The 23,685-nt window shown below is 44.0% G+C and overlaps 1 protein-coding gene across 5 annotated transcripts in view; it reads right to left on the reverse strand.

The window, feature by feature from the left end:
* LOC144114295 (pyruvate dehydrogenase phosphatase regulatory subunit, mitochondrial) overlaps positions 1 to 23,685 on the reverse strand; it is a 95,655-nt gene that overhangs the window by 47,572 nt on the left and 24,398 nt on the right. For 4 of the 5 annotated variants that reach the window (XM_077647927.1, XM_077647926.1, XM_077647928.1 and 1 more), the window contains 3 exons: positions 19,086 to 19,167; positions 12,228 to 12,352; positions 8,757 to 8,871 (listed from right to left, as the gene is read on the reverse strand). In XM_077647927.1, the coding sequence (XP_077504053.1) occupies positions 8,757 to 8,871; positions 12,228 to 12,352; positions 19,086 to 19,167 (322 nt within the window). Of the gene's footprint in view, positions 1 to 8,756; positions 8,872 to 12,227; positions 12,353 to 19,085; positions 19,184 to 23,685 lie in introns of all 5 variants that reach the window. The other variant, XM_077647929.1, reaches the window with a different exon arrangement.

The following is a 23,685-nucleotide window of genomic DNA, read 5'->3' on the forward strand; positions in this document are numbered from 1 at the left end:
CAAGTGTTACAATTACCTGCAAACTCTAACCTCTCCCTTTCATAAAAAGCCACCCTCTCTCTCTCTCTTAGACAGTTTTCCTAGGTTCAAGCACAAGCTTCTCAGACCGACCCACTAGTGATGGAGGCACAGCAAACTCTCTTGAGACAAGGCATGGGAGAACAATTTGCTCACGGACACAGCAGCAATAAAAATATCATGTAATCAGTCCCTCTTACACTGACAACTGAAGCACTGCCATTTTACTGTGGTAGATTACATCTGTATTGCAGCCTTTTCAAGCTATTCTGCATACAACATCCTAATTTCAAAAATTTTGGCAATGCAATTCTCTGGTAAAGTGTTTGCATGCTAATAATTCAAAGTAGCATCAAGTGACATAGCTGTATTTTACAGTAACTAGCATATTTCTGAGATGTGGACTAACCATAATCCAGTAGAACAACATCTATTGCAACCAGTTCCCTCACTTTGCATACACTTTTTAAACTGTAGCCAATTAGTTATCCTAAAAGAAGTGACAACGCGGTTTTTATAAAATATATCTCATTAAAAAAGGCAAAGTTCCATAAAAAAAGCTGTACTTTTTACATTGGAAAGCAATAACACAATTTGACAGGTACAAACATGGCACATCATCAAAAAACATCACTTTCTTCAGAAATTACTGAAGATGGTAAAGTGAGCCTCGAAACGTATACTGAGCTTTCAAGATGAGGTGCGTTAGATGCAGTCTAATATCACTCCAGTATTTCTGCACATCAAAACATAAGGCAAATATAAGAAAGTATCATGCCAAAATAAAAGTAATTTTAATGCACTGTTCCCTTAACATTCAAACTATAACTTCTACATTATGCAAGCTAATGCATCTACACTGAAAAACTAACTTCACAGATTTGTTACTGCTGCTGTAATTTGGTAAACTGGAGAGTCACGAGATCGCTTCACCAAGCACTCAGTTCATTTTGTGCAACTAGCAATTTTGAACGTCTGCTCAAAGGGCTGTGCTCTTGAAACTGTACAAATAGTTGTTCTTTCATATACAGAGATGAACACATTGTTGGAAACGGAGATCTATTTGGCAATTTCTTAAGTATGCAGGGGTGGGACTCTTGCTCCAATTGCGCCATTTTGATACAAACAGAACTTCTTGCTCCAAACTATGCTAATCACAGAGAAGAGACGAAAATTGCGGCACTTTGCGCCAGAACGACCAGAACAACTTCGGCATCTGTGGTCTGGCAGCAGTCGCGAACAGAGGGATCATTCTTTGCATGGAAACAGCGCAGCAGACGGGACCAAGAAAGGAAGACACACACACGGGCGGTCCTTCCTTGGTCCCGTCTGCTGCGCTGTTTCCATGCAAAGAATGTACCAACTAGCCCGGCTTACTCCTTTGTTTAGAGGGATCATTCGTTTTTCAAAAATAAAATGCAGCCGTTATATTCCGCGTGGTGGGCATCTCCCGCACAGTTTCTAATAATTTTCATGTCCTTATAGGCAGTTTGAGCAAGTGGTGGCGCTCGCGGCCACTCCTGAGTCCCGGCTGTTGTTGCTGCTGACGCCGAGGAACTGAATGGGGTTGAGAGAAGCAGCACGGCCAAGTGCACGGCGTTTCATAACTTACGCACAAAACATTAAGAGAGAGGCTGAAAGCACTGAGAGCAAACTCAGTGTCAACTCTTCCTCACCACACAAGAATGGCCAAATATGGGTGTATTGAAAGAATTTTTTTTTTTAATGAGAACCGCAAATGCATCACACATTGCAATGCATGACACTGTACCTTATTAGTTGCACTTAAGAACTAAAAAAATGCCAGATTTATGTGTGCCAAATGTTTCGAAAATTTATTGGTTAAACATGCTGGTAACACAAAAAAAAAAGAATACAAGCAAAGCAAAAATAAGCCTCTGCACTAAGCCAGAAATTGATTACAAAAACTAAGCTACGGCAACGCCGTGAACTGCTTGTTCGCCGTAGGCAACCAGTGGAATCCCAGTCCACGCCAATCAATGCTGCAGCGCCTTCGACTACGTCTAGCCCTCATGCGTTTTTCGCCGACTCTACGAGGTCTTCTGCAGCACTACACGATAACTCAACAACATCCTTCCTCCCATTTATCGTAAACCAGTTATCTAACCTGACATCAGTTCTATTACAACGCTTGGAAGCCTAATCGAAAATGGCGAGTACACGTAGTTGTGGTGTGCTTCAATGGAACTGCAGAGGCCTCTCCACAAAGCTGGGAGAGCTTAAATCTCGACTTCGCATGAACAAGCTCCAGGTGTGGGCCCTGCTACTGCAGGAGACCAATGCCTTGCCATCCATTCCGGGCTTTAATGGATACGTCTTCTTCAATGAACGACCGTCGTGTGCACAGTGATGTCCCTCCAAGAAAGGCGGCTGTGTACGTTGATGCGCGTTTTCCTCAAGTTCGCCTCTCTCTAGAAAACTGGTGCACCTCATATCAAGAGGTAGTCACAGTGGCTGTGAAGCTTCCCAAGGCAACTGTTGTGGTCGTGTCATACTATGCAAGACCCGCCGGTGGATCTCCCTCCCACATTAATCTGGGGTGGTTATTATACGATGACAGCACCCAGGGTGGCCTGTTTTAGTCGGTGGTGACTTTAAAGCCTCTCATCTGGACTGGGGGTACCCCACTTCAAGCCCCCGCGGTAGGCGTGTGCGGGACGCATTCGCGGATGCGCTGTTTGTTTTACTCAACCATCCAGATTCAGCAACGCGGACTGTGTGCCATGCTCGCAGGCCAACATATGCTACGGACCTTACGTGGTGGTCAGGACCCGGGACTCCATCGTGGCACCTGGAGCCAGACTGCTGGGGTAGTGACCACCATCCTATCATCATCAGTCTCCATCCATCAAAGGCCCGCCGATTACACCGTAGGTGTTCTGTGGTCAATTGGGACACGTTTCGCACCACCGTCGAAGATCTCTCTCTGCAATCATCTATACTACTTGTGGACTGCATACAAACTGCGCTGAATAAGGCTACTGCTGTCACCTGGACAGACGTGAATCGCCCGGCGACGTATGTAGGTCTGCTTAACCTGTGGGCTGCTCGCCGACAAGTGGAGATGGCAGCTTCCCGACACCCAACTTCTGCGCAAGCACGGACAAGGCTGAATTACCTTACTGCCAAGGCTCGCAGATATGAATGCGATCTCTGGCGACGGCAGTGGCATGCATGGTGTGAGCAGTTCTCGACAAAGTCATCGAATGCTGCTCTCTGGCGAACGTTTCGTGCAATGGAACATGGTTCCCGTCGTCCTGACGCAGTGGCCACAGCATGCTTCGCAGCTAACTTAGCTCTGGATGATTTCGCTAGAGAGGCAGCGCGGAATTTTTTCCCCAAGTATGATGTGTTGCCTTCAAGGGTCATAGGAGCCCCCTTGGCTGCCATTCCAGCATATGTCGATAAGCTCCCATCTACAGCCGACGCCGAGGAAATTGCAAGCCCATTTTCAATGCCCGAGTTGCTTGCAGCAATAGACAAGGCCTGTCAGAAGACTGCGCCCAGTCCGGACTCCATTCCGTACGAGGTTTACAAGAACTTAAGTTCCGCTGTACTGCCTCAACTCCTCGCCACCATTAACAATGTATGGATAGAAGGCATAGTACCAGAAACCTGGAAATCGGCTATTGTGATCCCCATACCAAAACCGGGGAAGCCGCCGACAGACCCCGAAAATTTACGGCCTATATCGCTTACGCCAACATTATGCAAGCTTACCGAAAAAATGCTTGCCACACGACTGTCGTGGTGGCTTGAGCACCATGGTCTCTACCATCCCACCCAAATTGGCTTTCGTAAGTCCATAGGTACAGAAGATGGACTGGCTGTCTTGGCATCAGCAGTTCTGGCCTCAACTCGCAGCCACAATGTACGTACTGTACTGGCCATGGACGTTGAAAAGGCGTTCGATAATATCAGTCATGCTGCCATCCTAGAATCGCTTGACATGCTGCATTTCCCCATTAGAGTGCGCAATTTTGTTAAATCCTTCCTTGAAAGCCGACACTTTGCCATACGCCTCGGTGGTGAGGCCGTCAGATCATTTGTGCCTCTTCGCAGCATTCCCCAGGGATCGGTGTTATCGCCAACATTATTTAATATTGCTTTTATCCCCCATGCTTGGCACTTACATGATGTCTCTGAGATTAAGTTCTTATTGTATGCTGATGATATAACGGTGTGGAGCACTCACAACGACCTGATGACTCAAGCAGCAGGCCTACAATCAGCCATAGATATTACGTCGACTTTTGCTTCTTCAATTGGTCTGCAGCTTTCAGTGAGCAAAACCACGTTCGTGTCAGTCGCCAACCGCTGGGGGCGCCGTAAACTGGCTGCTACACCAATCCGTCTCCATCTATCCGGAGCTCCAATTCAAGAAAGTTTGACTGTAAAAATCTTGGGCTTGACAACACACGAGTCAGGAACAGGTACTGCTTGGCTTTCTAGGGCTAAAAAGCAAGCAATTCAGGCTTTGGGTCTGATTAGACGCATTGCTCCTAAAACAGACGGAGCCCGCTCTCATGTTGCATGACAGTTGGTGCGGGCGGTTGTGCAACCGCGCCTCGTTTACCAAGCCCAATTCCAGCATTTGACGAGGGCTCAATGGGATCGTCTAGAAGCTGTTAATCGAGAGGCAATGAGGGTCATCACTTCCCTTCCCCGCATTACCCCGATCGTGGCGCTCCAAGAACATGCGCAGCTGAATACGCTAGATGAGCTGGTGCAGCAACGACGCAATGCTCGCCGCCTAAAGTCAAGCCTTACACACACAACGTGTGCACTCAGGGCATATGCTTCACCGCACTCCATTCTACAGCCGCCCCCGCCAGTTCTTCCTCCTTGGCGTTTTGTACAGCTAAGCGACAACAAGCCAACTGATCTATGTTGGCCATCATCTACCCGCACGGCATCGTCGTTTCACAACCGAATTACAGAGCAAGACGCCAATCTGCCGCATGGCTCCATCGTTATGTACGTTGACGCAAGCATCCAAGCCTGCGAAACAACAACGGCAGTTTACTGTCCTTGCAAGCCTGCCCTGAACAAAACGTCAAGGTTTCGCCTCTCAGAACCTCCTTCCTCCTTCTGTGCGGAGATGTTTGCGGTTCAAGAGGCACTTTGCTCTGTGGCCACCGTTCCCATGCTACCCACGGCTCGCATTGTCATTCGCACCGACGCCCTTCACGTCACACGCCTACTATGACAAGTCAGTCGCACCCCAGAAATCTGCCAAGACATTCATCGTCTAGCGGCACGCATCCCGCAGCAAATCCGTACTGAGTGGGTCCCGCGTGACCTCCTGAGCGCACAAAGCCGCGCAGATTCTGCGACCCGCCTTTCGACCCCAACCTCGTCTTTGCCTCGAGTCCTCACTCTGGATGACACCACCCTCCTTTTAACAAGAAATGAACACCTCCGGCGGCACACACGTGACCAAATTCCTCCGTGTGCGGTAACCCTCCCCCGTGGTCTTACCCGTGCAGAGGAGGTTGCGCTTCGGAGGATACGGGTCGGGGTTTCCCTGACTCCAGCTGTGACATGCAAGTGGCTGCATTTCAAAGATTTATATCCCCGCCCCGGGTGTCCAGTCTGCAAGAACAGAGACTGTGAGGCGGATATCCACCACCTGTTGTGGGACTGCCCGGCGCTGAAGCCGACGAGAATTCGGCACCTGGCGGCAGTGGGACTATCACCGGACAATCCGGATTGCTATGTTGCCTGGACACAGGGTCCATATCATCGTTCACTTCTTGATTTCATCAAATCAGCCAACCATTTTTCAATTATTTACTGCATTATACTGCACTTTCCGTGGCCTTTCAAGTTGGGTGTGCCACTAGAGACAGCAGCCGTGTGAGGACATGAAGTGGAGGTAGATGTAGGATGTGCTCCACATTATACTTGTTCTGAGGTCTGTCCTTGTTTATGTTATAGCAGAGGTTTCAGTCCCTACTTTTTTTTTCTTTTTTCGGGAGGTAGTAATGAAAAATATAAAAGAACATTGAAAAAGCCCTAAAAGGGGGCATGGCCTTTTTTGACATCATCACAATCAAAAATTTGCTGATGCATTTGGTAAAATATCTTGGCAGTATGTTGCAAAGACCTTAAAGTGCCAAATAAAACCACTCTCATCATTTACAAGTCAAGCGCAGTGCGTAAACTACAATGTGAACGGCAAAACGAAACACGCATGCGCACGCTGATGGCACGCACCTCTCAGACGAACTCTCGCACTTGGAACTAAAATCCAACCATTCCATGTGGTTGTCTAACTCAACACTACTTCTCTAAAGAAAAAAAGAAGTGCTCAGTGAAGCTTTTCGCCTTCCAGCAGTGCACGGTGCAAAAGGTGCCATGATTGGCGACCGGCGGACTTTCTCCGGTCAAACTTTCATTGCTCAAGTCGCCTCCTCGCGTTAGAAAATGAGAAAACAGAACTGAAACCAAAGAAATGGTGTTATAGAAGCAAAATAGATGGCGCAGCTTGTCCAGGAGTGCCAGCTTGAATTTTTGGCGGCAGGTTCAAAACGGGCCTACGGCATGAAAAAGGGGGCGGGGCCTCCTTTGAAATCATCATAATCAAAAATCTCCTCACTCATTTGGTAAAATATCTTGGCAGTATGTTACAAAGGCACTAAAGCACCAAATAGAACAACCCTCAACATTTACAAATCAAGCACGCTACATAAAATACGTGAATGGCAAAACGAAACACATGTGAGCACATGCTGATATCCCGGGCCTCTGAGGCAAAGTTTAATGGGGCGCTGAGCCATGTTGATTCTGAGGACATGGCAGATTTAGAATAAAGATGGACTGGAACAGTTCTACGTTTACCAGCCCATGGTCGAATGCTCCATCTCTGGGTCTGCAGTAACTCAAATTATGTTACCGCATCAATCAGATCGTGCATTTGGGAGCATTTTCGCCCGTCATAAGTGTCGGCACGGCGATGTGTAGTTCAATCGTAGCATTGCCAATGTTTTCGGTTTTACGAAAAAGCCTTTGCCGTGGTGCCGTCCAGGCATTTCAGCAACACTGTTGAGCCATGAAAGGAATATGAATTGATAAACAAATGTCTTAGCCAGTATTTCGAAATTTCAGATTCACTGTTGCAGACTATATACTTTGTCTGCTACGTACCACTGTTAAGAAGCCCACAGTGCCTATTACTAAAATTTGCATTCATTAGGCAGTTTCAATAAGGGGTATATATCTGTTCCAAAATTAAGCTTATGTACAGTGTTCATATTAATGTATTTGTTTTGGTGGGTTAAAAGCGTGCTTCCATGTTCAATTATTCTACCGAAATTTAGATAGGCATACTCCAAACTGCAGAGCCGCCGTGATGGTATAGTTCTTACGGTGCTCACCTGCTGACCTGAAAGATGTGGGTTCAATCCCGGTCAAGGTGGCCGCATTTTTGTACGGGTGAAGTGCTATAAAGGCACGTGTATTGTGCGATGTCAGCTCACATTAAAACTCTCAGTGAGGCATGCCCCGCGATCATAAAGTTGTTTTGACACATAAAACCCCGGCAGTTATTATACAAACTGCTTCAAACTGAAATTTTATCCGCTTCAAACTGCTCGAAAATGAAATTTAGTTTGCTTGAAGGAGCTCCAAAGTGCAATTTTGGCGGCACCAAACTGCTCCAATATGCAAATTTGCCTGAGCCATATTGCTCCAAAATACGATTTTACTTGCTCCAAAATGACTTTGTGCAGTCCCACCCCTGAGTGTGCTGATGGAGGGAATAAAAACATAAAAACACCAGCAATGGAAGCCTGCACTAAGAGGTCAACATAACCAATATTCACAAAAGCAGTTTAAAACAGGCAGTCCAGCCTTTGTAGTCACCATTTATCCAAAAAAAATTAACATACAAAAAATACACTTATTTGACTATGCTAAGTATAAAATTCCTGGCATCATCTGAGGATGTTCTCAGCAATGTCCTCACAAAAAAATACGATATTGTTCCCACCTTTGTCTGTAAAGTCAGTATCGTGTCCCACTGTCCAAAAACAGGGCAATGGACTGATAATGGCCTATTACAAATGTGCACAGCTGATAAGCACTAATTGACAAAAGGTAGAATAGCCAAAATGCAAAGACAAACAACTAAGGTTATAATTAATGCCATTAAGCAAATTTTCATTAGTCTTATAAGCAATAATAAAAAAAATACTGCAAGAGTCAAAATGGCTGCACTTTCAAAACACTCATTTTTTCAAAATAATCATGTCATTTATGACACACAGAATAGATCAAACAAAAAGCTAGCACAACCGAGTGCAGTTTAAAAAAACACTGCCTTCGTGACCTGCCGTTTCAGAAAAAGACAATCACGATAATAACTGAAAATGTGTAGCATGATATTCTTATCTGAAAAAGTTTACCACTGCATACCATAACAAGATCACAAAGGAGTCACTAGCAATGCAAGAGTTCTGCACTGGCCAGTCAGCTCCTTACTTGGTGTACTGACAAGATATTAGCAACAATTCATGCACACATCACTATATTTTACTACAGCAACAACTCTACGCTACTTTGCACTATTATGCTCCAACAACTATGTAATTTAAAATGGCAGTGTGTAGATATTGAGAAGCACTGAGATCATAGTATTCTAGACTCCACAAGACCCATTTGACTTGTTTGTAATCAAGCACCGTTGAAAATATGTGTAGCTGCATGAAACTCACCAGGCATGACAGGGTTGATGCCTTCCACAGGCAACGTGTGGAGAAAATGGTGTCCACATGGATGCAGAGGAACCTTTACTTCAGGTGTGCTCATTTTGCCAACATGCCGCCCAAACTACAACAAAATACAAGAACACGTGATAATGCCCAGTTATTCATTCTTCCTCCTAAAGCAATACATAACAAATGAGCAGAGATTAGAACAGAAGCTCAATTAAGTGTGCCTCAATCATGCAGCAGTTCACATTTTGTGACAAATAAGTGCAGGCCCAGTGAAACCTTCATAGATATAACTCATTAAAAGTATGGATTACATGAAGTGAAGTTGTTATACACTCCTTGCCCTGTATGACAACTGGTGCTAACAGTCTGGAACAAGAGGCTGGTAGAACACTTTACTGGCAGCTGTTATACCACTCAAGTTATTCTAAATCAAAACCAAGGTGCAGACATGTGCATAACAATGCCATCAGGTGCACAACTAGCTGCAATGATTGTTTGGCTGATGGTATGGATTGGTGCCCGACTTGTAAGGCCCACAGCCATCAAACAAGGTAGCTCTCACCTGGCCAGCTTTTCCATTTGCTTTGCTAGCAAGCCAAAGGCACTGCACAAACCACCCATATCTTCATTAAGCATGTGCAAATATTCGATAATTTTGAGTATTTGGTTTAATAGTAAAGTATTCGATATTTGATTCAACCCGAATGTTTGGTATTCGAACTTTCAAAGTATTTGTCTTGAGCGAATAACATTCCTGGAACTCTTGCTTCATGTGGCTTCAGTTCAGCATACCTCCTCCAAGACGGCGGTGTGGAGCGTGCGCAGCCAAAGCCCCGAGTCTGCTCCATGCACAAGCGTTCTAGCGTATATGCCGGAGATAGTCTGCACATGCTGGCAAACACAGCTAGATGCAAGCAGGCGGAAGCGTGGCACCCAGATCTGTACCTGCCAGGTGCCTGCGGCCACAATGCGCACACTCTGCAACTAGCACGGAGCATGCATCAACACGAAGATTTAGCATAGCGCGATCTGCTTTTGTGGGCACCACCAGTGTGCACACGCTGATTGGTCTCAACGGGGCAGGCATGCAAACAGCTGGCAGGCGCCTGGCACCTTGCAGCGTCCTCAAGGCGGCCTGCGCATGCGCAGTGGCTCCCAGCAGAAGCAGAATGCGATAGCAGCTGCGAACCGCGCTATGGTAAATCTCTCTAATCAGAAGACGTGCAGCACCCTTGAGTTACATGGAACGAGTCTGAGCTGGCTGCAGGCACCGCAGCCACTCTTTGCGTTAAAATTTGCAAATCAAGTGCGACAGACAGCGCAAACATAAAGGGAAGCTAGCATGAGGCACAAGGAGATGGGTGCCCTTTTCGACACCTGACTAGGGGTGGCGCTGGGCATTGGGCACGCGTGCATACGCCTAGCAGATGTTCATGGAGTCGTCGTTTAAAAGCAATAGCTGCACAATGACCCAGTGGCAATTAATACCACCAGACGGGGGTCGCATAGATAGGTCTCACACCCCACAAATACATCAGCTCAGCATGTAGGTCGACTCCCCAATTTCAGATGGCAATTTTTTCAGGACAAAGAGCGTGACAGTTTCAATGAGCATGACAAAGCTTCAACGCATTCTTTTTTTTATGCAACGGCCTTGTGTGTTCGAAAAATACATGATTTTGAAAATGCCTGTTCTGCCATTCACCCTTTCTTGTATGCCAGAAGTATTCAAAGTTATTTGAAGAAAATTATTATTCGCTTTGAATTCGCTTCAAACCAAAAAACCACTATTTGCACATGTCTAATCTTTATTTCAATGCAAAATTATTACGTAGATAGTAAACTGGTAAAAAAGATTAGGTATTTTATATTAAGCAGTGACTAGTTCAAAGCACCTTCCACTGTGGATTGATGCAAAGCACACTGGTCCTACTAAAGTAACGCCAAGTGAGCCGTACACTACAAATCCACTGTTGCCCAGCATACTGGAGTACAGCGCATCATTGCAGGAAGCGCACCAGTAGCATGTGTGCACCCATTATTGATTTTATGCAGCAGGCAAGCATTGTGATAATGTTTTTGTTGTCGCTGATACAAAAGTCTGGCACATAACAATGAGTTAAGCCTTTGTGAGGCACTGCTGCATAGTTAATTCTGGAACAAATATCTGGCACATAGAAATGAGTAAATCTTTTGTGAGGCATTTCTGCATAGCAGTACAATGGCAAAACCTCCATGTGACAGCCACTCTAGATGGAGTCTGAACAGAATGATACATTGCTGGCATGGTCATGCCATGTGTCACAAAAAGTTTTCAACAAGACAGAGAAGCCGTATTTCTGGTACGCTGTCCAAATTTCAATCCACATGTGTCCCGTGCTTAATACACAATAATGTCAATGCACGTACTTTGTAAGCATCAAAATGCCTCCTACCAGCATGTTTTCAGAACAAGAGCTAACAGGATTATGTGATGAGAAAAACATTATACATTTTGATAGCCAGAATAGCGGATGCATTAATTTTACACAAATGCATCCATCATGTGAGTAATTACGGTATTAGCTCTCTGAATATACAGAATGCATGGATTGCATGACAGTTTTTCACAGTCTCTTAAAGGTCGTATAGTCATTATTCTGCAGCAATAATTGTCCTTAAGGTTCAGAAAGAAAGACAAACCATGGGTTTAAAAAGGTTCAAAAAGAATTAAACCAAGTTTTCTTTCCTTTTTTTCTTCCTAATTCGTCAAGAGAGGCAGCTTTTAGATAACAGAACATGCACGCTACAACCTTCTCAAGGATTCGAAGATGTTTTTAATCAGATGAACAAATGAAAATCTACAAGAAATTATGATAAGCTCATCACAATGCGCAATGTGTATGACAGCAGCATCTCTGGGTGTCACAGCACAGCCATCAGACAAATATTCGTGATGCGAGTAGTACAAATCACTGTTGAGAATGGTGTTGCAATGCACCAAGAACGTCCACAGCTGATCGCCATGCGACCGTGGTGTTGCTGCTGTGTGCCTTGGCCGATTCTCATGTAATCATCATATAATTAATCATGAGCATAAGTTGTGGTTTCCTATGAGGCTGCTTAGCATGCCCTCAGCCACTGCACAGGTGATGCCATTCACTGCACGATAGATCCCCGTGATTACAACACGGTGAAACATACTAATTAATGCAATTTAACATCACACAAGCATTTTGATGATGATGATGAAACAGCAACATGCAATGTATGCAATGTACAGAAATGACAGTCTGCCAGTAGCACTGAGAGTGGCGGCAGCACCACCAGCTGTCACTGTGAAACAACAGTCTACTGTCACTGGTGAAAGCACAGGCGACAGCAAGGGTGTGAGAGGAGCGGGCAAATGAGAGAGAGAAGCATCACCACACCAGTGGCCATACAAGCTAGCTCACATCCTTTAACAGCTGCCACTGCAGAGCCACTTACGTAACCAGCTGAGTTGACAAAATATTCACAACGAATGGTTCCCCAGTTTGTTTCTACATCATGCACATTGTGTTGACCACGTGAAGTGACCTTTTCAACCGAGCACCCTTCCATGATCTTGATGCCTGCAACAAAGTGTAGAAGTGAAATTAATTGTGACCAAGAGTTGCAATGCAACAAACATACTATATATTCCCAACATACAGCTACCCGCCATGGTGGCTCGGCTGCCAAGCCCTAGGTAGCGGGATCAAATCTACAACAGCAGCTAATATTTTGATAAAAGCAAAAAGAAAAAATATGCCTCTTTGCTGTGCAATTTCAGTGCACATTAAAGAGCCTCAGGCATGTCAAAGTCAACCAAGAACCCTCCACTATAGCATCTACCACATGTATCTCCAGGACATAAACCCCACATACAGCACATCACCGAGCTGGTGTAGTATTTGAGCAAACAGCTATCGTAAAACACTTGATGGTGTAACCATGACTTAATCAGCACAGCGAGCTTCAATTATTCCTATGTGCAGAGTAGTCTGCCATAATTTTTAAGCAAAAGCTTCCATCATCATAGAAAACCTTTACTGCAGGTATTGGCAGTCAGCAAAGAGCACAGCCTCAGATAACGGCACTCATATTATAAACTGCAAATGCATGCCAAATTATTTCTGGTGACACATCTGCCTTTCATTCTTACCAGCGCTACTCTTCATAATAGACATGATAGGAGGCAGCGTCTATAGCAACAAAAAAGGTGACAATAAAATAAAAGGAAAGCCAACACACTAATGGCAAACATTTTGCCAGCATTTGTTTTCATTAGGCTTTGGGGTTCAGGAACAAGGACCTCTCTCAAAACTGCAGTGATATATTGCTGTTTGAACTCTGCAACTCTAATAAATTGAGAAGTGAAACACCACTACTTAATGCTGATAACCTGACAAAAAAATTCATGTCTACTACACAGTTTGTTACAATCACACAGAGCTTTTCGCCATTGGCTCAGCACAGACAAAATGTTTGTTTGCTTGTGCACTTCTCTGCTTTCCAAAATCTCAGTTTCTTGAACACAATGCCCGGCCTATACAGAGTTTACAACTCCAAACTACCTTTTCAAGTTCGTGCAGTGAAAAACATACAAGCAACACTGCCCATCCAGGAAAAAATCATGCATTTGCCATAGTTATTGTGCATGAGACCAAGGCGGGCATCAAAGCTTCAGTTAAACAAACCTTTATTTCATCATATTTCTAACTTTGCTTCACAAAAAATTTTTAAAAGCTTCAAACACTAAGTAAACTATAAATTGAACAGTAAGCTCCCACAACAAAGTTAGCATGTAATTGCAGTGTTCCAGCAAGGATGAAAAAAAATGGGAGGTGGAAGGAATTGGGGCAGACATTAAATCCAGCTTTGGAATCCTTGCGTTGGACTCATTTTATAGAACAGGTCAACGAATATAACACGAGACAGGAGTTTGATACCTCCTGAAAACTGAAAAAAATATATATATAATGATTATACTGCGATCTCAGCCCGTTCAAGTCAACTACAGTTGACAGCTCAGAAGAAACAAGGATGACAGACAAAAATATAGAAGCAACAGATGCATAGATACGATCTGAGAGGCAACGTTTCAGAAATGCACCCAACATCATTGAGCGCATCAACGCCTCAACACATTAACATATGCAGTCTCCCACGCGGCAGTGGCTACCGTCACCGCTGTGCTACCGCTGCTTTGTGTTTCGTACTCCTCAGTTCTGTGCCCGTTGGCACTTCTTTCCTTTCCCTTCTCCCTCAATTCTTTCAGTGCCTTTTCTTTCTCAACAGCCCATGATAGCTTCCTTCCACATTCGTAGAAACCCTTTTCTTTTCCCTGTGCACGCAGCACGTCCCCAAGGCCCTCAAAAAATTGGCTTCTCTTAACAGTTCTCAAATCTGGTGATGAAGCGCGCTGTAGCTATCCTGAGGAGCAGCAAAAAAAAATCGCGCAATAATCATACCATGGTTCCAAACATAAAGTGAGATGCATTCTAAAACATGAGCTAACGAAAAAAACTCGTGTCATTTTCGTGTAAATATGGTAAACTAAGCTTGACATTGCAGTAGTTGACAAGCACCTACCATTAGATCATTACCGAACCAGGCACCAAAGATATCACTTTGAAGTTGTTTGCAAAGCAGCATATACACTGTGTAGAATGCATTTTGCAACCTTGCAAACAAGAGCAAGAACAAAGGTATGAAGAAACAGACAGGGTACGGCATGAACTTCAAATGAAGTTTGGTTGCACTGCTGTGTGCGTATTCTCTTTGTATGAATATACAGTCGAGCCCCATTATAACGGCCGCAGTTACGCTTATTACAAACGAGGGCGTTGTTACCGTCAAAATATGTGCTAGAGCAATGACACTAGATGCAACGAACACCTATGGCTGCACAACTCGGTTCCAGCAAACGAGGGCCTCTTTAAACTCGCACCCGCAGTCAAAAAGTGCCGCTTCTTATAGGAGCACAGAGCAACGAGCATCTCCTAGCCTCAGTGTCACCCCATCCCCCATTCCGATTAAAAACACATATTTGAATTCGAACATCTTTCTGTTCGGTGATTTTAACTATCCACATATAAACTGGGCTTCCCTCTCTGTATCTAGTCATTCACCTTCCAAAGAATCGAAACAATTTCTTGACTTAACACTTGACTTCAACCTGCATCAAACCATCACACACCCCACAAGAGGTACTCACACTCTTGACCTGTTACTGACATCTTGCCCAGACAACATTCACAGTGTAACTCTGCTTCCGGGCCTCAGCGATCACATGTTTCTGCACATTTGCACGTCATTACATTCCAACAGGCGATCACCTACGAAAAAATTAATCACTGACTATAAGCGAGGTAATTTCGATTCCATAAATAAGGAACTTTCATTCTTTTTCACCGACTTCCTAGGTTCTTATCTAACCAACACAGTTCACGAAAACTGGGAAAGTTACAAGTCAACAATGTTGCGACTAAAAAATAAGTACATCCCAACCATTGTCGTCAAATCGGATTCCAACAATATTTGGTTTAACAAAAACTTGAAGCACCTTCTTAGTAGAAAAAAACGGCTTTATCGTTCCGCTAAACTAAGCCAAAAACAAGAAGCATGGGAAAGATACCACGCCTGCGCGAGTAAATATTTAAATGAATTGAGTGCTGCGAAAGATAAATTTTTCTCTGTTGACTTGCTATCCATTCTCAAAACAAATCCCACCAAATTCTGGCGTATCCTCTCCCCTAAACATAAATCTAATCGGTTCGATCTTGTAGGACCTGATGGCGAACCAGCTGATACTAATCAATGCGCAAAACTTTTAAATGACTACTTCTCATCTGTGTTTTCGCCTGTCAGCAATTCTACACCCAACGTTTTGCAAACCAATAGTCAAAAAGAAATGCCGGAAATTCAAATTAGCCCCGAAGGAATCTCCAAATTAATCAGTTCACTCAAGCTGTCATCATCTGCAGGATGTGACCAAATAAACAGTAAACTACTTAAAAACACTCTATCATTATCAAGCCAGATACTACACCTAATATTTACCCAATCTTTAGACACCGGAAACATTCCTGACGATTGGAAGATAGCCCAAATTGTTCCCATTTTCAAAACAGGTGATCGCGCATGCCCAGCTAACTATCGTCCAATATCCCTTACTAGCATATCTTCTAAACTTCTAGAGCACATTATATCATCAAGCTTAATGTCTCACCTTGATTCAATAAATTTCTTTTATCCTCATCAACATGGCTTCAGGAAATCATTTTCATGCGAAACCCAGCTGGCAGAGTTCACCCAAGACATCCTTAAGGCCATAGACGATAACCTCCAAATAGATGCAATCTTCTTAGACTTCTCGAAGGCATTTGATCGCGTACCTCACAACCATCTGCTTGCGAAACTTTCGTTCCTGGGAATTCCTGCTAATCTGATATGCTGGCTCGAACATTTTCTAAAAGGACGCTCGCAGTTCACATCCGCCAATAACATCCAGTCACCCTTAACAGATGTAACATCTGGTGTCCCTCAAGGGGCCGGGTTATCACCATTACTCTTCTTAATATACATCAACGACCTGCCCTCTAATATTCAATGCAAATTGCGACTCTTTGCGGACGATTGTGTCATCTATAATGCAATAAGTAACCCAACCGATAACCTCACTTTGCAACTGGACCTTGACGTTATTGCATCATGGTGTGAAAAGTGGCAGATGCCTTTAAATCTTACTAAGTGCAAATCGTTGTCCTTCACTCACAAACACACCTTGACGAATCACACTTACAGCATTTCATCAGTCCCTATAACCGTTGCAAAATCTTACAAATATCTAGGTGTACATCTCACATCAACACTTTCTTGGGTCACCCACATTAGAACCATTTGCTCCGACACTTCACGCACACTTGGCTACCTGAGAAGGAATCTGAAATCTGCATCCCCTAACATAAAACAACTCGCGTATGAAACATTTGTGCGGCCAAAATTAGAGTATGCATCATCCATCTGGCACCCATGGCAATCGTATCTCACCATCGAATTGGAATCAATTCAAAATCGTGCAGCTCGGTTCATCACTTCATGTTACTCAAGAGAAGCCAGTGTCACCGCCCTCAAGCAGTCCCTCCGTCTCTCAACACTGGAATCACGCCGCGTCGTTTCCCGCCTATGCTTACTTCATACATTTTATCATAACACAAGATCACGGCACGCTCTATTAACCGCCCCACTACGAACGTCCTCCCGGCTTAGTCACGGTAACCCGATAGCACGCATCAGTGGCCACACGTCAGCTTACAACAACTCATTTTTCCCCAACGCAATAGCACTATGGAATTCACTGCCTAACGACATCGCAGCATGCACTGATCACAAAACATTCCGCGAGAAAATAAAAATTCACCTCACATAAATCTTGATCACTTCTGCGCTCTTTTGTAGCGAGTATTGCTTGACATATCTTTGTTAAATGATGTATCACTTGCTGGAAAACCCTGATATGACTACAACCTCTTTTATGTTTGTTTGTATGTTTGTTCTTCTTATTGTTATGCATGTTCCCATCATCGCCGTTGGAAACCAATATGCCCCCCCTTATGTAATGCCTTCGGGCCTTTAAGGGATCAATAAATGAAATGAAATGAAATAACGTGGCGACCCAAAAAAGCAAAAACAATAAAAATAAATAACAAATGAGAAATACGGGACATATGAATAAAAAATGAAAATTGGTTTTTGGGGAAAGGAAATGGCACAGTATCTGTGGCACATATCCGTGGACACCTGAACCACACGATAAGGGAAGGGATAAAGGGGGGAGTGAAAGAATAAAGGAAGAAAGAGGTGCCGTAGTGGAGGGCTCTGGAATAATTTCGACCACCTGGGGATCTTTAACATGCACTGACATCGCACAGCACACGGGCGCCTTAGCGTTTTGCCTCCATCGAAACGCAGCTGCCGCGGTCAGGTTCGAACCCGGGAACTCCGGATCAGCAGCCGAGCGCCCTAACCACTGAGCCACCACAGCAGGGTGGACATATGGAATGCTGAAAATACTTTTTACCAGATGTGGCCATCAAAAACTCATGCCCTGAAAGCCAACACCTAGCGCTGGTGCAGTAAGCTTCGCAATCACAGCTGTTTGTGCATGAGCATGAACGGCAAAAACCAATGGTCGCCATTTGTCATCAGGACGACTGACAAGGTGCAGTGCTTTGGAAGCTGCGCTCTCGTACACTACATGCACGACACAAAGGATTGAATGATGTGTGACTTGTTTTTGTCCAACAACTGAGACACTAGGCATAACTTTAAAGGGGACATGGGGATGGCAGGCGACTTGCTCACGGAATGGCTTGTTGAGTTCGAACGGGATATGGCGAAAGAAAAAAAAAAGGAAGGTCCTTCTCGTGCTTGACAACCGTGCGGCTTAACACTTGCTGCCTTTCTTCAATGCGATCACCACGCTCTTCTACCATCGAATGCAACAACCATCACTAGCTGCTTGACATGCCCAATTCATGTGCTCAAGGTGTCTTGTGGGCAGTGCGTCACCAATGCATACTGATAGCAATTGACCAAGCAGGTGCCACGACATCACAGTTTGAATTTCTCTGCACCCTGACGTGGAATGATAAGGTCCCGTGGATGAAACTGACTGCAGAGTGCATCAAGAACTGCTTTCTTAAGGCAGTGTTTAGGGACCCATGAACGATGGAAGATGCTGTCGAACACCATGTTATCAGATATTTATGGATACGTGGCAATGTGTCATCGATGTACAGCTTGCCTGACCTGGCACTGCCTGGGATGACTTCATTGCTGCTGATGATGACAGCGACATCGGAAAGCCATACACCGACGAAAATAACAGTATGCGAAGTACGAGGACTCTTGCACTGCCAGGAATCTGATAAGGACGATGAGGAGGAGGCTGACCCGCCTGCATGCTACCCTGAGCGCTTCCACCGCAATTAGGTAAATCATGTCCCTAAGCAAGCTTGTCGGTAGCAAGGGCATTGACGAGGAGCATTTCACTGCGTTGAAGACCTTGGAAAATGCCACATTAGGTTTTTGTTCAAATAGGCCGATCCGCAAAAAGGATTACACTGTCCAACTTTGTATTTTTGAAAAAATCTCAGACAGAACAAATGCAATCCACGCGATAGTCAAGTCTGTTACAAGTGGGCTAACTGTAGTAAGCTTTGAAGTCCACCCCTTGTTTCAAAGATATCTTTGCTGCGCTACCAACTTGCTACGCTGCGCTACCAATTTGTGCACATGTCAGAGTCAGCATATACGCACCCATTTCAGAGGCTTGTTGAGCGAACACCTTGCAGACAAGTGAAGGATCTGCCACACCGTCTCCGGGCACCCAAAGTGCACCCTGGGAGGAAGACATGCTGCTCAGAGTAAATTAGATAACCATGTTTGCATTTGAGAGCATGTATTTGGTTTGAGGTCATAGAGATTTGCAGACAAAGGTGCCAATGCTGCTATTCTATGACAAAATTGTGCTACTAAGAGTTCTGCAAAAGTTTTCAGGTCACTTGTGTAACTGGAGCAGTCACTAAGTAGTGTGGTAGTGGTTATGCTATACTGCTAGCTCTTCAAGTACTTCATGTGGTATATTCTTCAGGCAAGGTAGGTACCTTATTCAGGGGGAACAGCCACTCTAACTGTCGGAAGGCTATACAGCACAGGGACCTTGACAGAAACTCACAAAAGGGCACATTAACACAGTCGGCAACTGAAAATTCTGACCCCTGGTTTTTCAGACACGCTTAATTATTCAGACCTTTTTGCAGCGCCGTGACATGGCGCATAGACCTAATGTATAAGATCACCTGAAATTTCAGGTGCATCGCAACTGACTGGTCGATTTTTTGGACCTCGTTCGCATTCACCACCAATACCCGAGCCACCATATAATGTGTACAGTGGAACCTTGTTAATTTAAACTGCAAAAAAGATCGAAAACTTGATCAAACAAAACAAAATTCAAGCTAAACGAGAACCTTTTAAATGGCGGGGCTGATATTCTCCGCGAGTCGGCACATTGTCCCACGTGGTTTCGAATTCGTTTCATTCTTAGACGTCGTCCGCTGCACAAACTTGAATAGCAGCTATAGTTCATGGAAATCATCTATGCTGAATCTTTCGTCCCAAATACGGGGAGAGGTAGCAGCGAAGAGTGCGGGAGGCGTACAGCTTCATGGACAATGTGAGTGCGGAAAAAAATGGCGGTGCATTTTAAAGTGAGGTGACCTTACGTGCAGCAAAATGCACTAAACCCGAAATTTTACATCGTAAAACCATCAACAGCTGGTGTTTTGATGACAGACAAGATGCCTCTCATTATACACGAGCGACCACAGATTGCATACCACTGGTTATGCTGCGAATTTTGGCTTTAGTCGCTAGGCTTAATTACGAACGAAAAAGCTGACGAAGCGCTTGCTTCAGCCGTTTGTCAGTTCCTATCATATTGCCATCTTCGCCTTCTCATTCCAGGCCCATTGTGCTGCGGGTGCAGCACAGTTTCCACAGCAACAAGTTCACTTTCACATCTACACTTTTTCCCAACCCGTGCATTCGTCAACAACATGTCAAAGCCACTAAGCCGCCAGCGTCCGTCGTCGGTGTGCACAACACGTGGCGAGATTTAGCCATGAGGAACTCCAGAATGTGCCCAAACCACTGACCCCTTCCTCAGCTTGATGGCAATAAGTTAAACTGATTTTGCCAGTAAGATGTGATTTTTTGGACTGCCCGGTTTTTAGGATGTTTTCGCGGTCTCTAGAGAGTCAGAAAAATTAGTTGTTGACTGTATTCCCCACTCATAAACATTGCAACTATTTTTGACCTACATTATAAAAATAATAAAATAAGAGTGGCGACAGCTGGCATGGCAATCACGAAACAACCTGTTTCAAGACTTATGGCAATCACAAAACAACTTGTTTCAAGACTTAAACATCTCCTCTGAATAAAGCTTAAAGAAGAAAACTGCTGCATAAAAAAAAAAAGAATATCAATTTCACCCTGCTGGTGCCAACGCTTTGATAAGGCTACTGTCCAGTTTAGTGGCACGATTGTGCATATTTAACGTCTTTCAGCCAGCATGCACTTGTGTACAAACACTATTTTTACAGCATCAGTATTCAGCAGTTTAATAAGAAGCTTAAGAAACCACTACAAAGCAAAGAGAAATCTGCACTTGTTTTCAATCACTTTTCCTATCATTGGCATTGTGCTTGAACACATTACATGAGCACATTGCTTACATTCTGTGATCACCAAATATGCCACATACATCATACTTACTAGCATAACAAATGGTTTTATGGTTTATGGGGTTTTAACGTCCCAAAGTGACTGAAGGGCTCCGAAAATTTGAACCACCGGGGGTTCTTTAATGTGCACTGACATCGCACAGTACATGGGCCTCTAGAATTTCGCCTCCATCGAAATTCAACCACCCTGACCAGGATAGAACCTGCGTCTTTCGGGTCAGCAGCCGAGTGCCACAACCACTGAGCCACCACGGCGTCTTGCATAACAAATGCACTCACATAATAAATGCGTCCCTTGAAATCTTCAAAAAATTGATTGACCATGGTGTAGATTTACCCCACAAAATAAGCGCACCTCCCAAAGGCACCAATTGTTTAGAAAAATAGCGCACTTGTGTGAGAATAAATATGGTAAACCTTTTCACAACCCTCGGAGCAGGTGGCTTGCTGACTCTGGGAACAGTGTGCAAGAGCTTCACATGTCAACCCTTTCCAGTTCTATGAACAGCTACAGCAAGGTGCACTTCATAACCCAGTGTCAAATATGGCATCTGCCTCCAACCTCTTAGTAAAAAGGTCCATAACAAGTGTATGCATGATGTACATTTTAAAGTAGTATCATATATGTTTCAACAAAGTGCCACTGTTGTCAGCTACAGTTACATTGTTATAGACACCTCATCACAAGTGTTAGCGAGTCATCCTTTAGGTGATAATTAGCGGATGCTTAAAAGAGTTGTGTTGTGTTGGGTTTAATGGCGCATAAGCAACCAAGGCTATCATGCGCCAAGCTCAAGGTATCAGGAATTGTTTTATGCAGATTTTTACAGATAAAATCTTATGGCGGTGTAGGAAGCTTGAAAAGGTATTTACTTCTACCCAGTATTCAGAGAAAAAACAAGATTTATAAATGGCTAACATTAAAAGTTGCAAGAGAGGTCGGGTAACCTCATCACCCGTCCTTGGCTGGGCAAGGACTGGAGGCCCCTAACCAACCAAATAAAACAACCTCAACCCTTTTCTCAGGAATGAGAAAGTGGTTGAGGTGTACTAAAATACAAATAGACCAGTAAGTAAAACATTTTAGAGTCTCTTGAGAAATCCAGTTTTTTTTAGAAAGCTAAAAACACGATATATCAATAATTACATCATCTCCTAAAAGCAGTGCAGGATGAAAAGGAATGCGTTCGGTTTTAAATTTAGTAAAGTACTTTTTCCTTAGTTTTTCTAGTTTCGCACAAGACAATAAAATGTGGTTAATCGTAACCTTGTCTCCGCATTCTTTGCAAACAGGTTGATCTTGTTTTGTCAGAAGGAAATTGTGCGTGAGGTGCGTGTGTCCTATACGAAGACGGCAGATTATCACTTCCTTAAAACGTTCCTGATGGGTGCAGGACTTCCATTCACTTATAACTAGTTTCACAATGTGTAGTTTGTTTTTTACTTCGTTGTTCCACGCGGACTGCCATTTCTGTCATATGTTACGATGTATTAGGTTAATGCAATCTTTTAACAATCTTTTGCTTGTCATGTGCTTGAGCAGCGCATAAGTCTGCTCTCTCGTTGCCTTTAATTCCGATATGACTTGGTACCCAGCAGAGTTTTAGGTTTTGTCCTTTAGCTGTCGCTAATACTATGTTGTGTATGATATCACCAAGTATAGGAGTGACTGCATTTCTAAAGTGGAGAGCTGTAAGTAGACTTAACAAGTCAGTGTAAATAATACTGTTTTTGAGGTTCTCCTTTACTATTTGTTCAATGGCTACATAGACGGTGTAACGTTCCGCAGTGAAGATTGATGCACACTGTGGAAGCCTTACTATTTGACTGCGGTTCCCTTGTACCACTGCACATCCGACGTAAACATCTGTTTTTGAGCCATCTGTATAAAATGTTGTGCAAGTACTGTATTTTTCCTCGAGTGCAAAAAATTCTTGTAATATATGCTGTTGTGGAGTTTGTTTTTTGCTGACATGTTCCGGGAAATTGTACCATGGTGGTAGTGGATCTCGTCTTCCAGCAATGCCAGGCAATGTGTCTAGTACGCCGAGATTTTGGCACATCTCTTCAAAACGCAAGAGCAGTGGCCTGGTAGTTTGCTGCTTGTTGTTAAACAACATTCCGGATGGGCACTTAGTTACTATTTGGTGACAGATGTGTTTAGGTAGTGAACGGATTTTAAGGATGTAGGAACACGTGAGCATCGTTCGTCTGTCTATAAGCGATGGTTCGTTCGTTTCTACATACAGACTGCTTATGTGTGACGTCCTGTATGCACCAGTGGAAAGATGCAAGCCTAAATTATGGATCGGATCCAGCCATTTAAGATACGATGGTCTCGCTGAGCCATAAAGTATACATTCATAATCTAAGGTAGAGCGTACTACAGAACGATAAATTTGTAGAAGGCATGTCCTATCTGAACCCCAGTGTTTTCATGAAAGTACTTTGGGTATGCACAGGGATTGAGAGGCCTTCTTTTTTAACGCATTAATGTGAGGCAGGAAAGTAAGCTTTCTATCAAATGTTATACCTAGAAATTTATGTTCATTTTTTACGACTAACTCTATTTCGTTAAGGTTTAGGGTGGGATCTGTATGTATGCCTTG

This window comes from Amblyomma americanum, chromosome 1, assembly GCF_052857255.1.
Source record: "Amblyomma americanum isolate KBUSLIRL-KWMA chromosome 1, ASM5285725v1, whole genome shotgun sequence".
In the NCBI taxonomy this organism is placed as follows: Eukaryota; Metazoa; Arthropoda; class Arachnida; order Ixodida; family Ixodidae; genus Amblyomma; species Amblyomma americanum.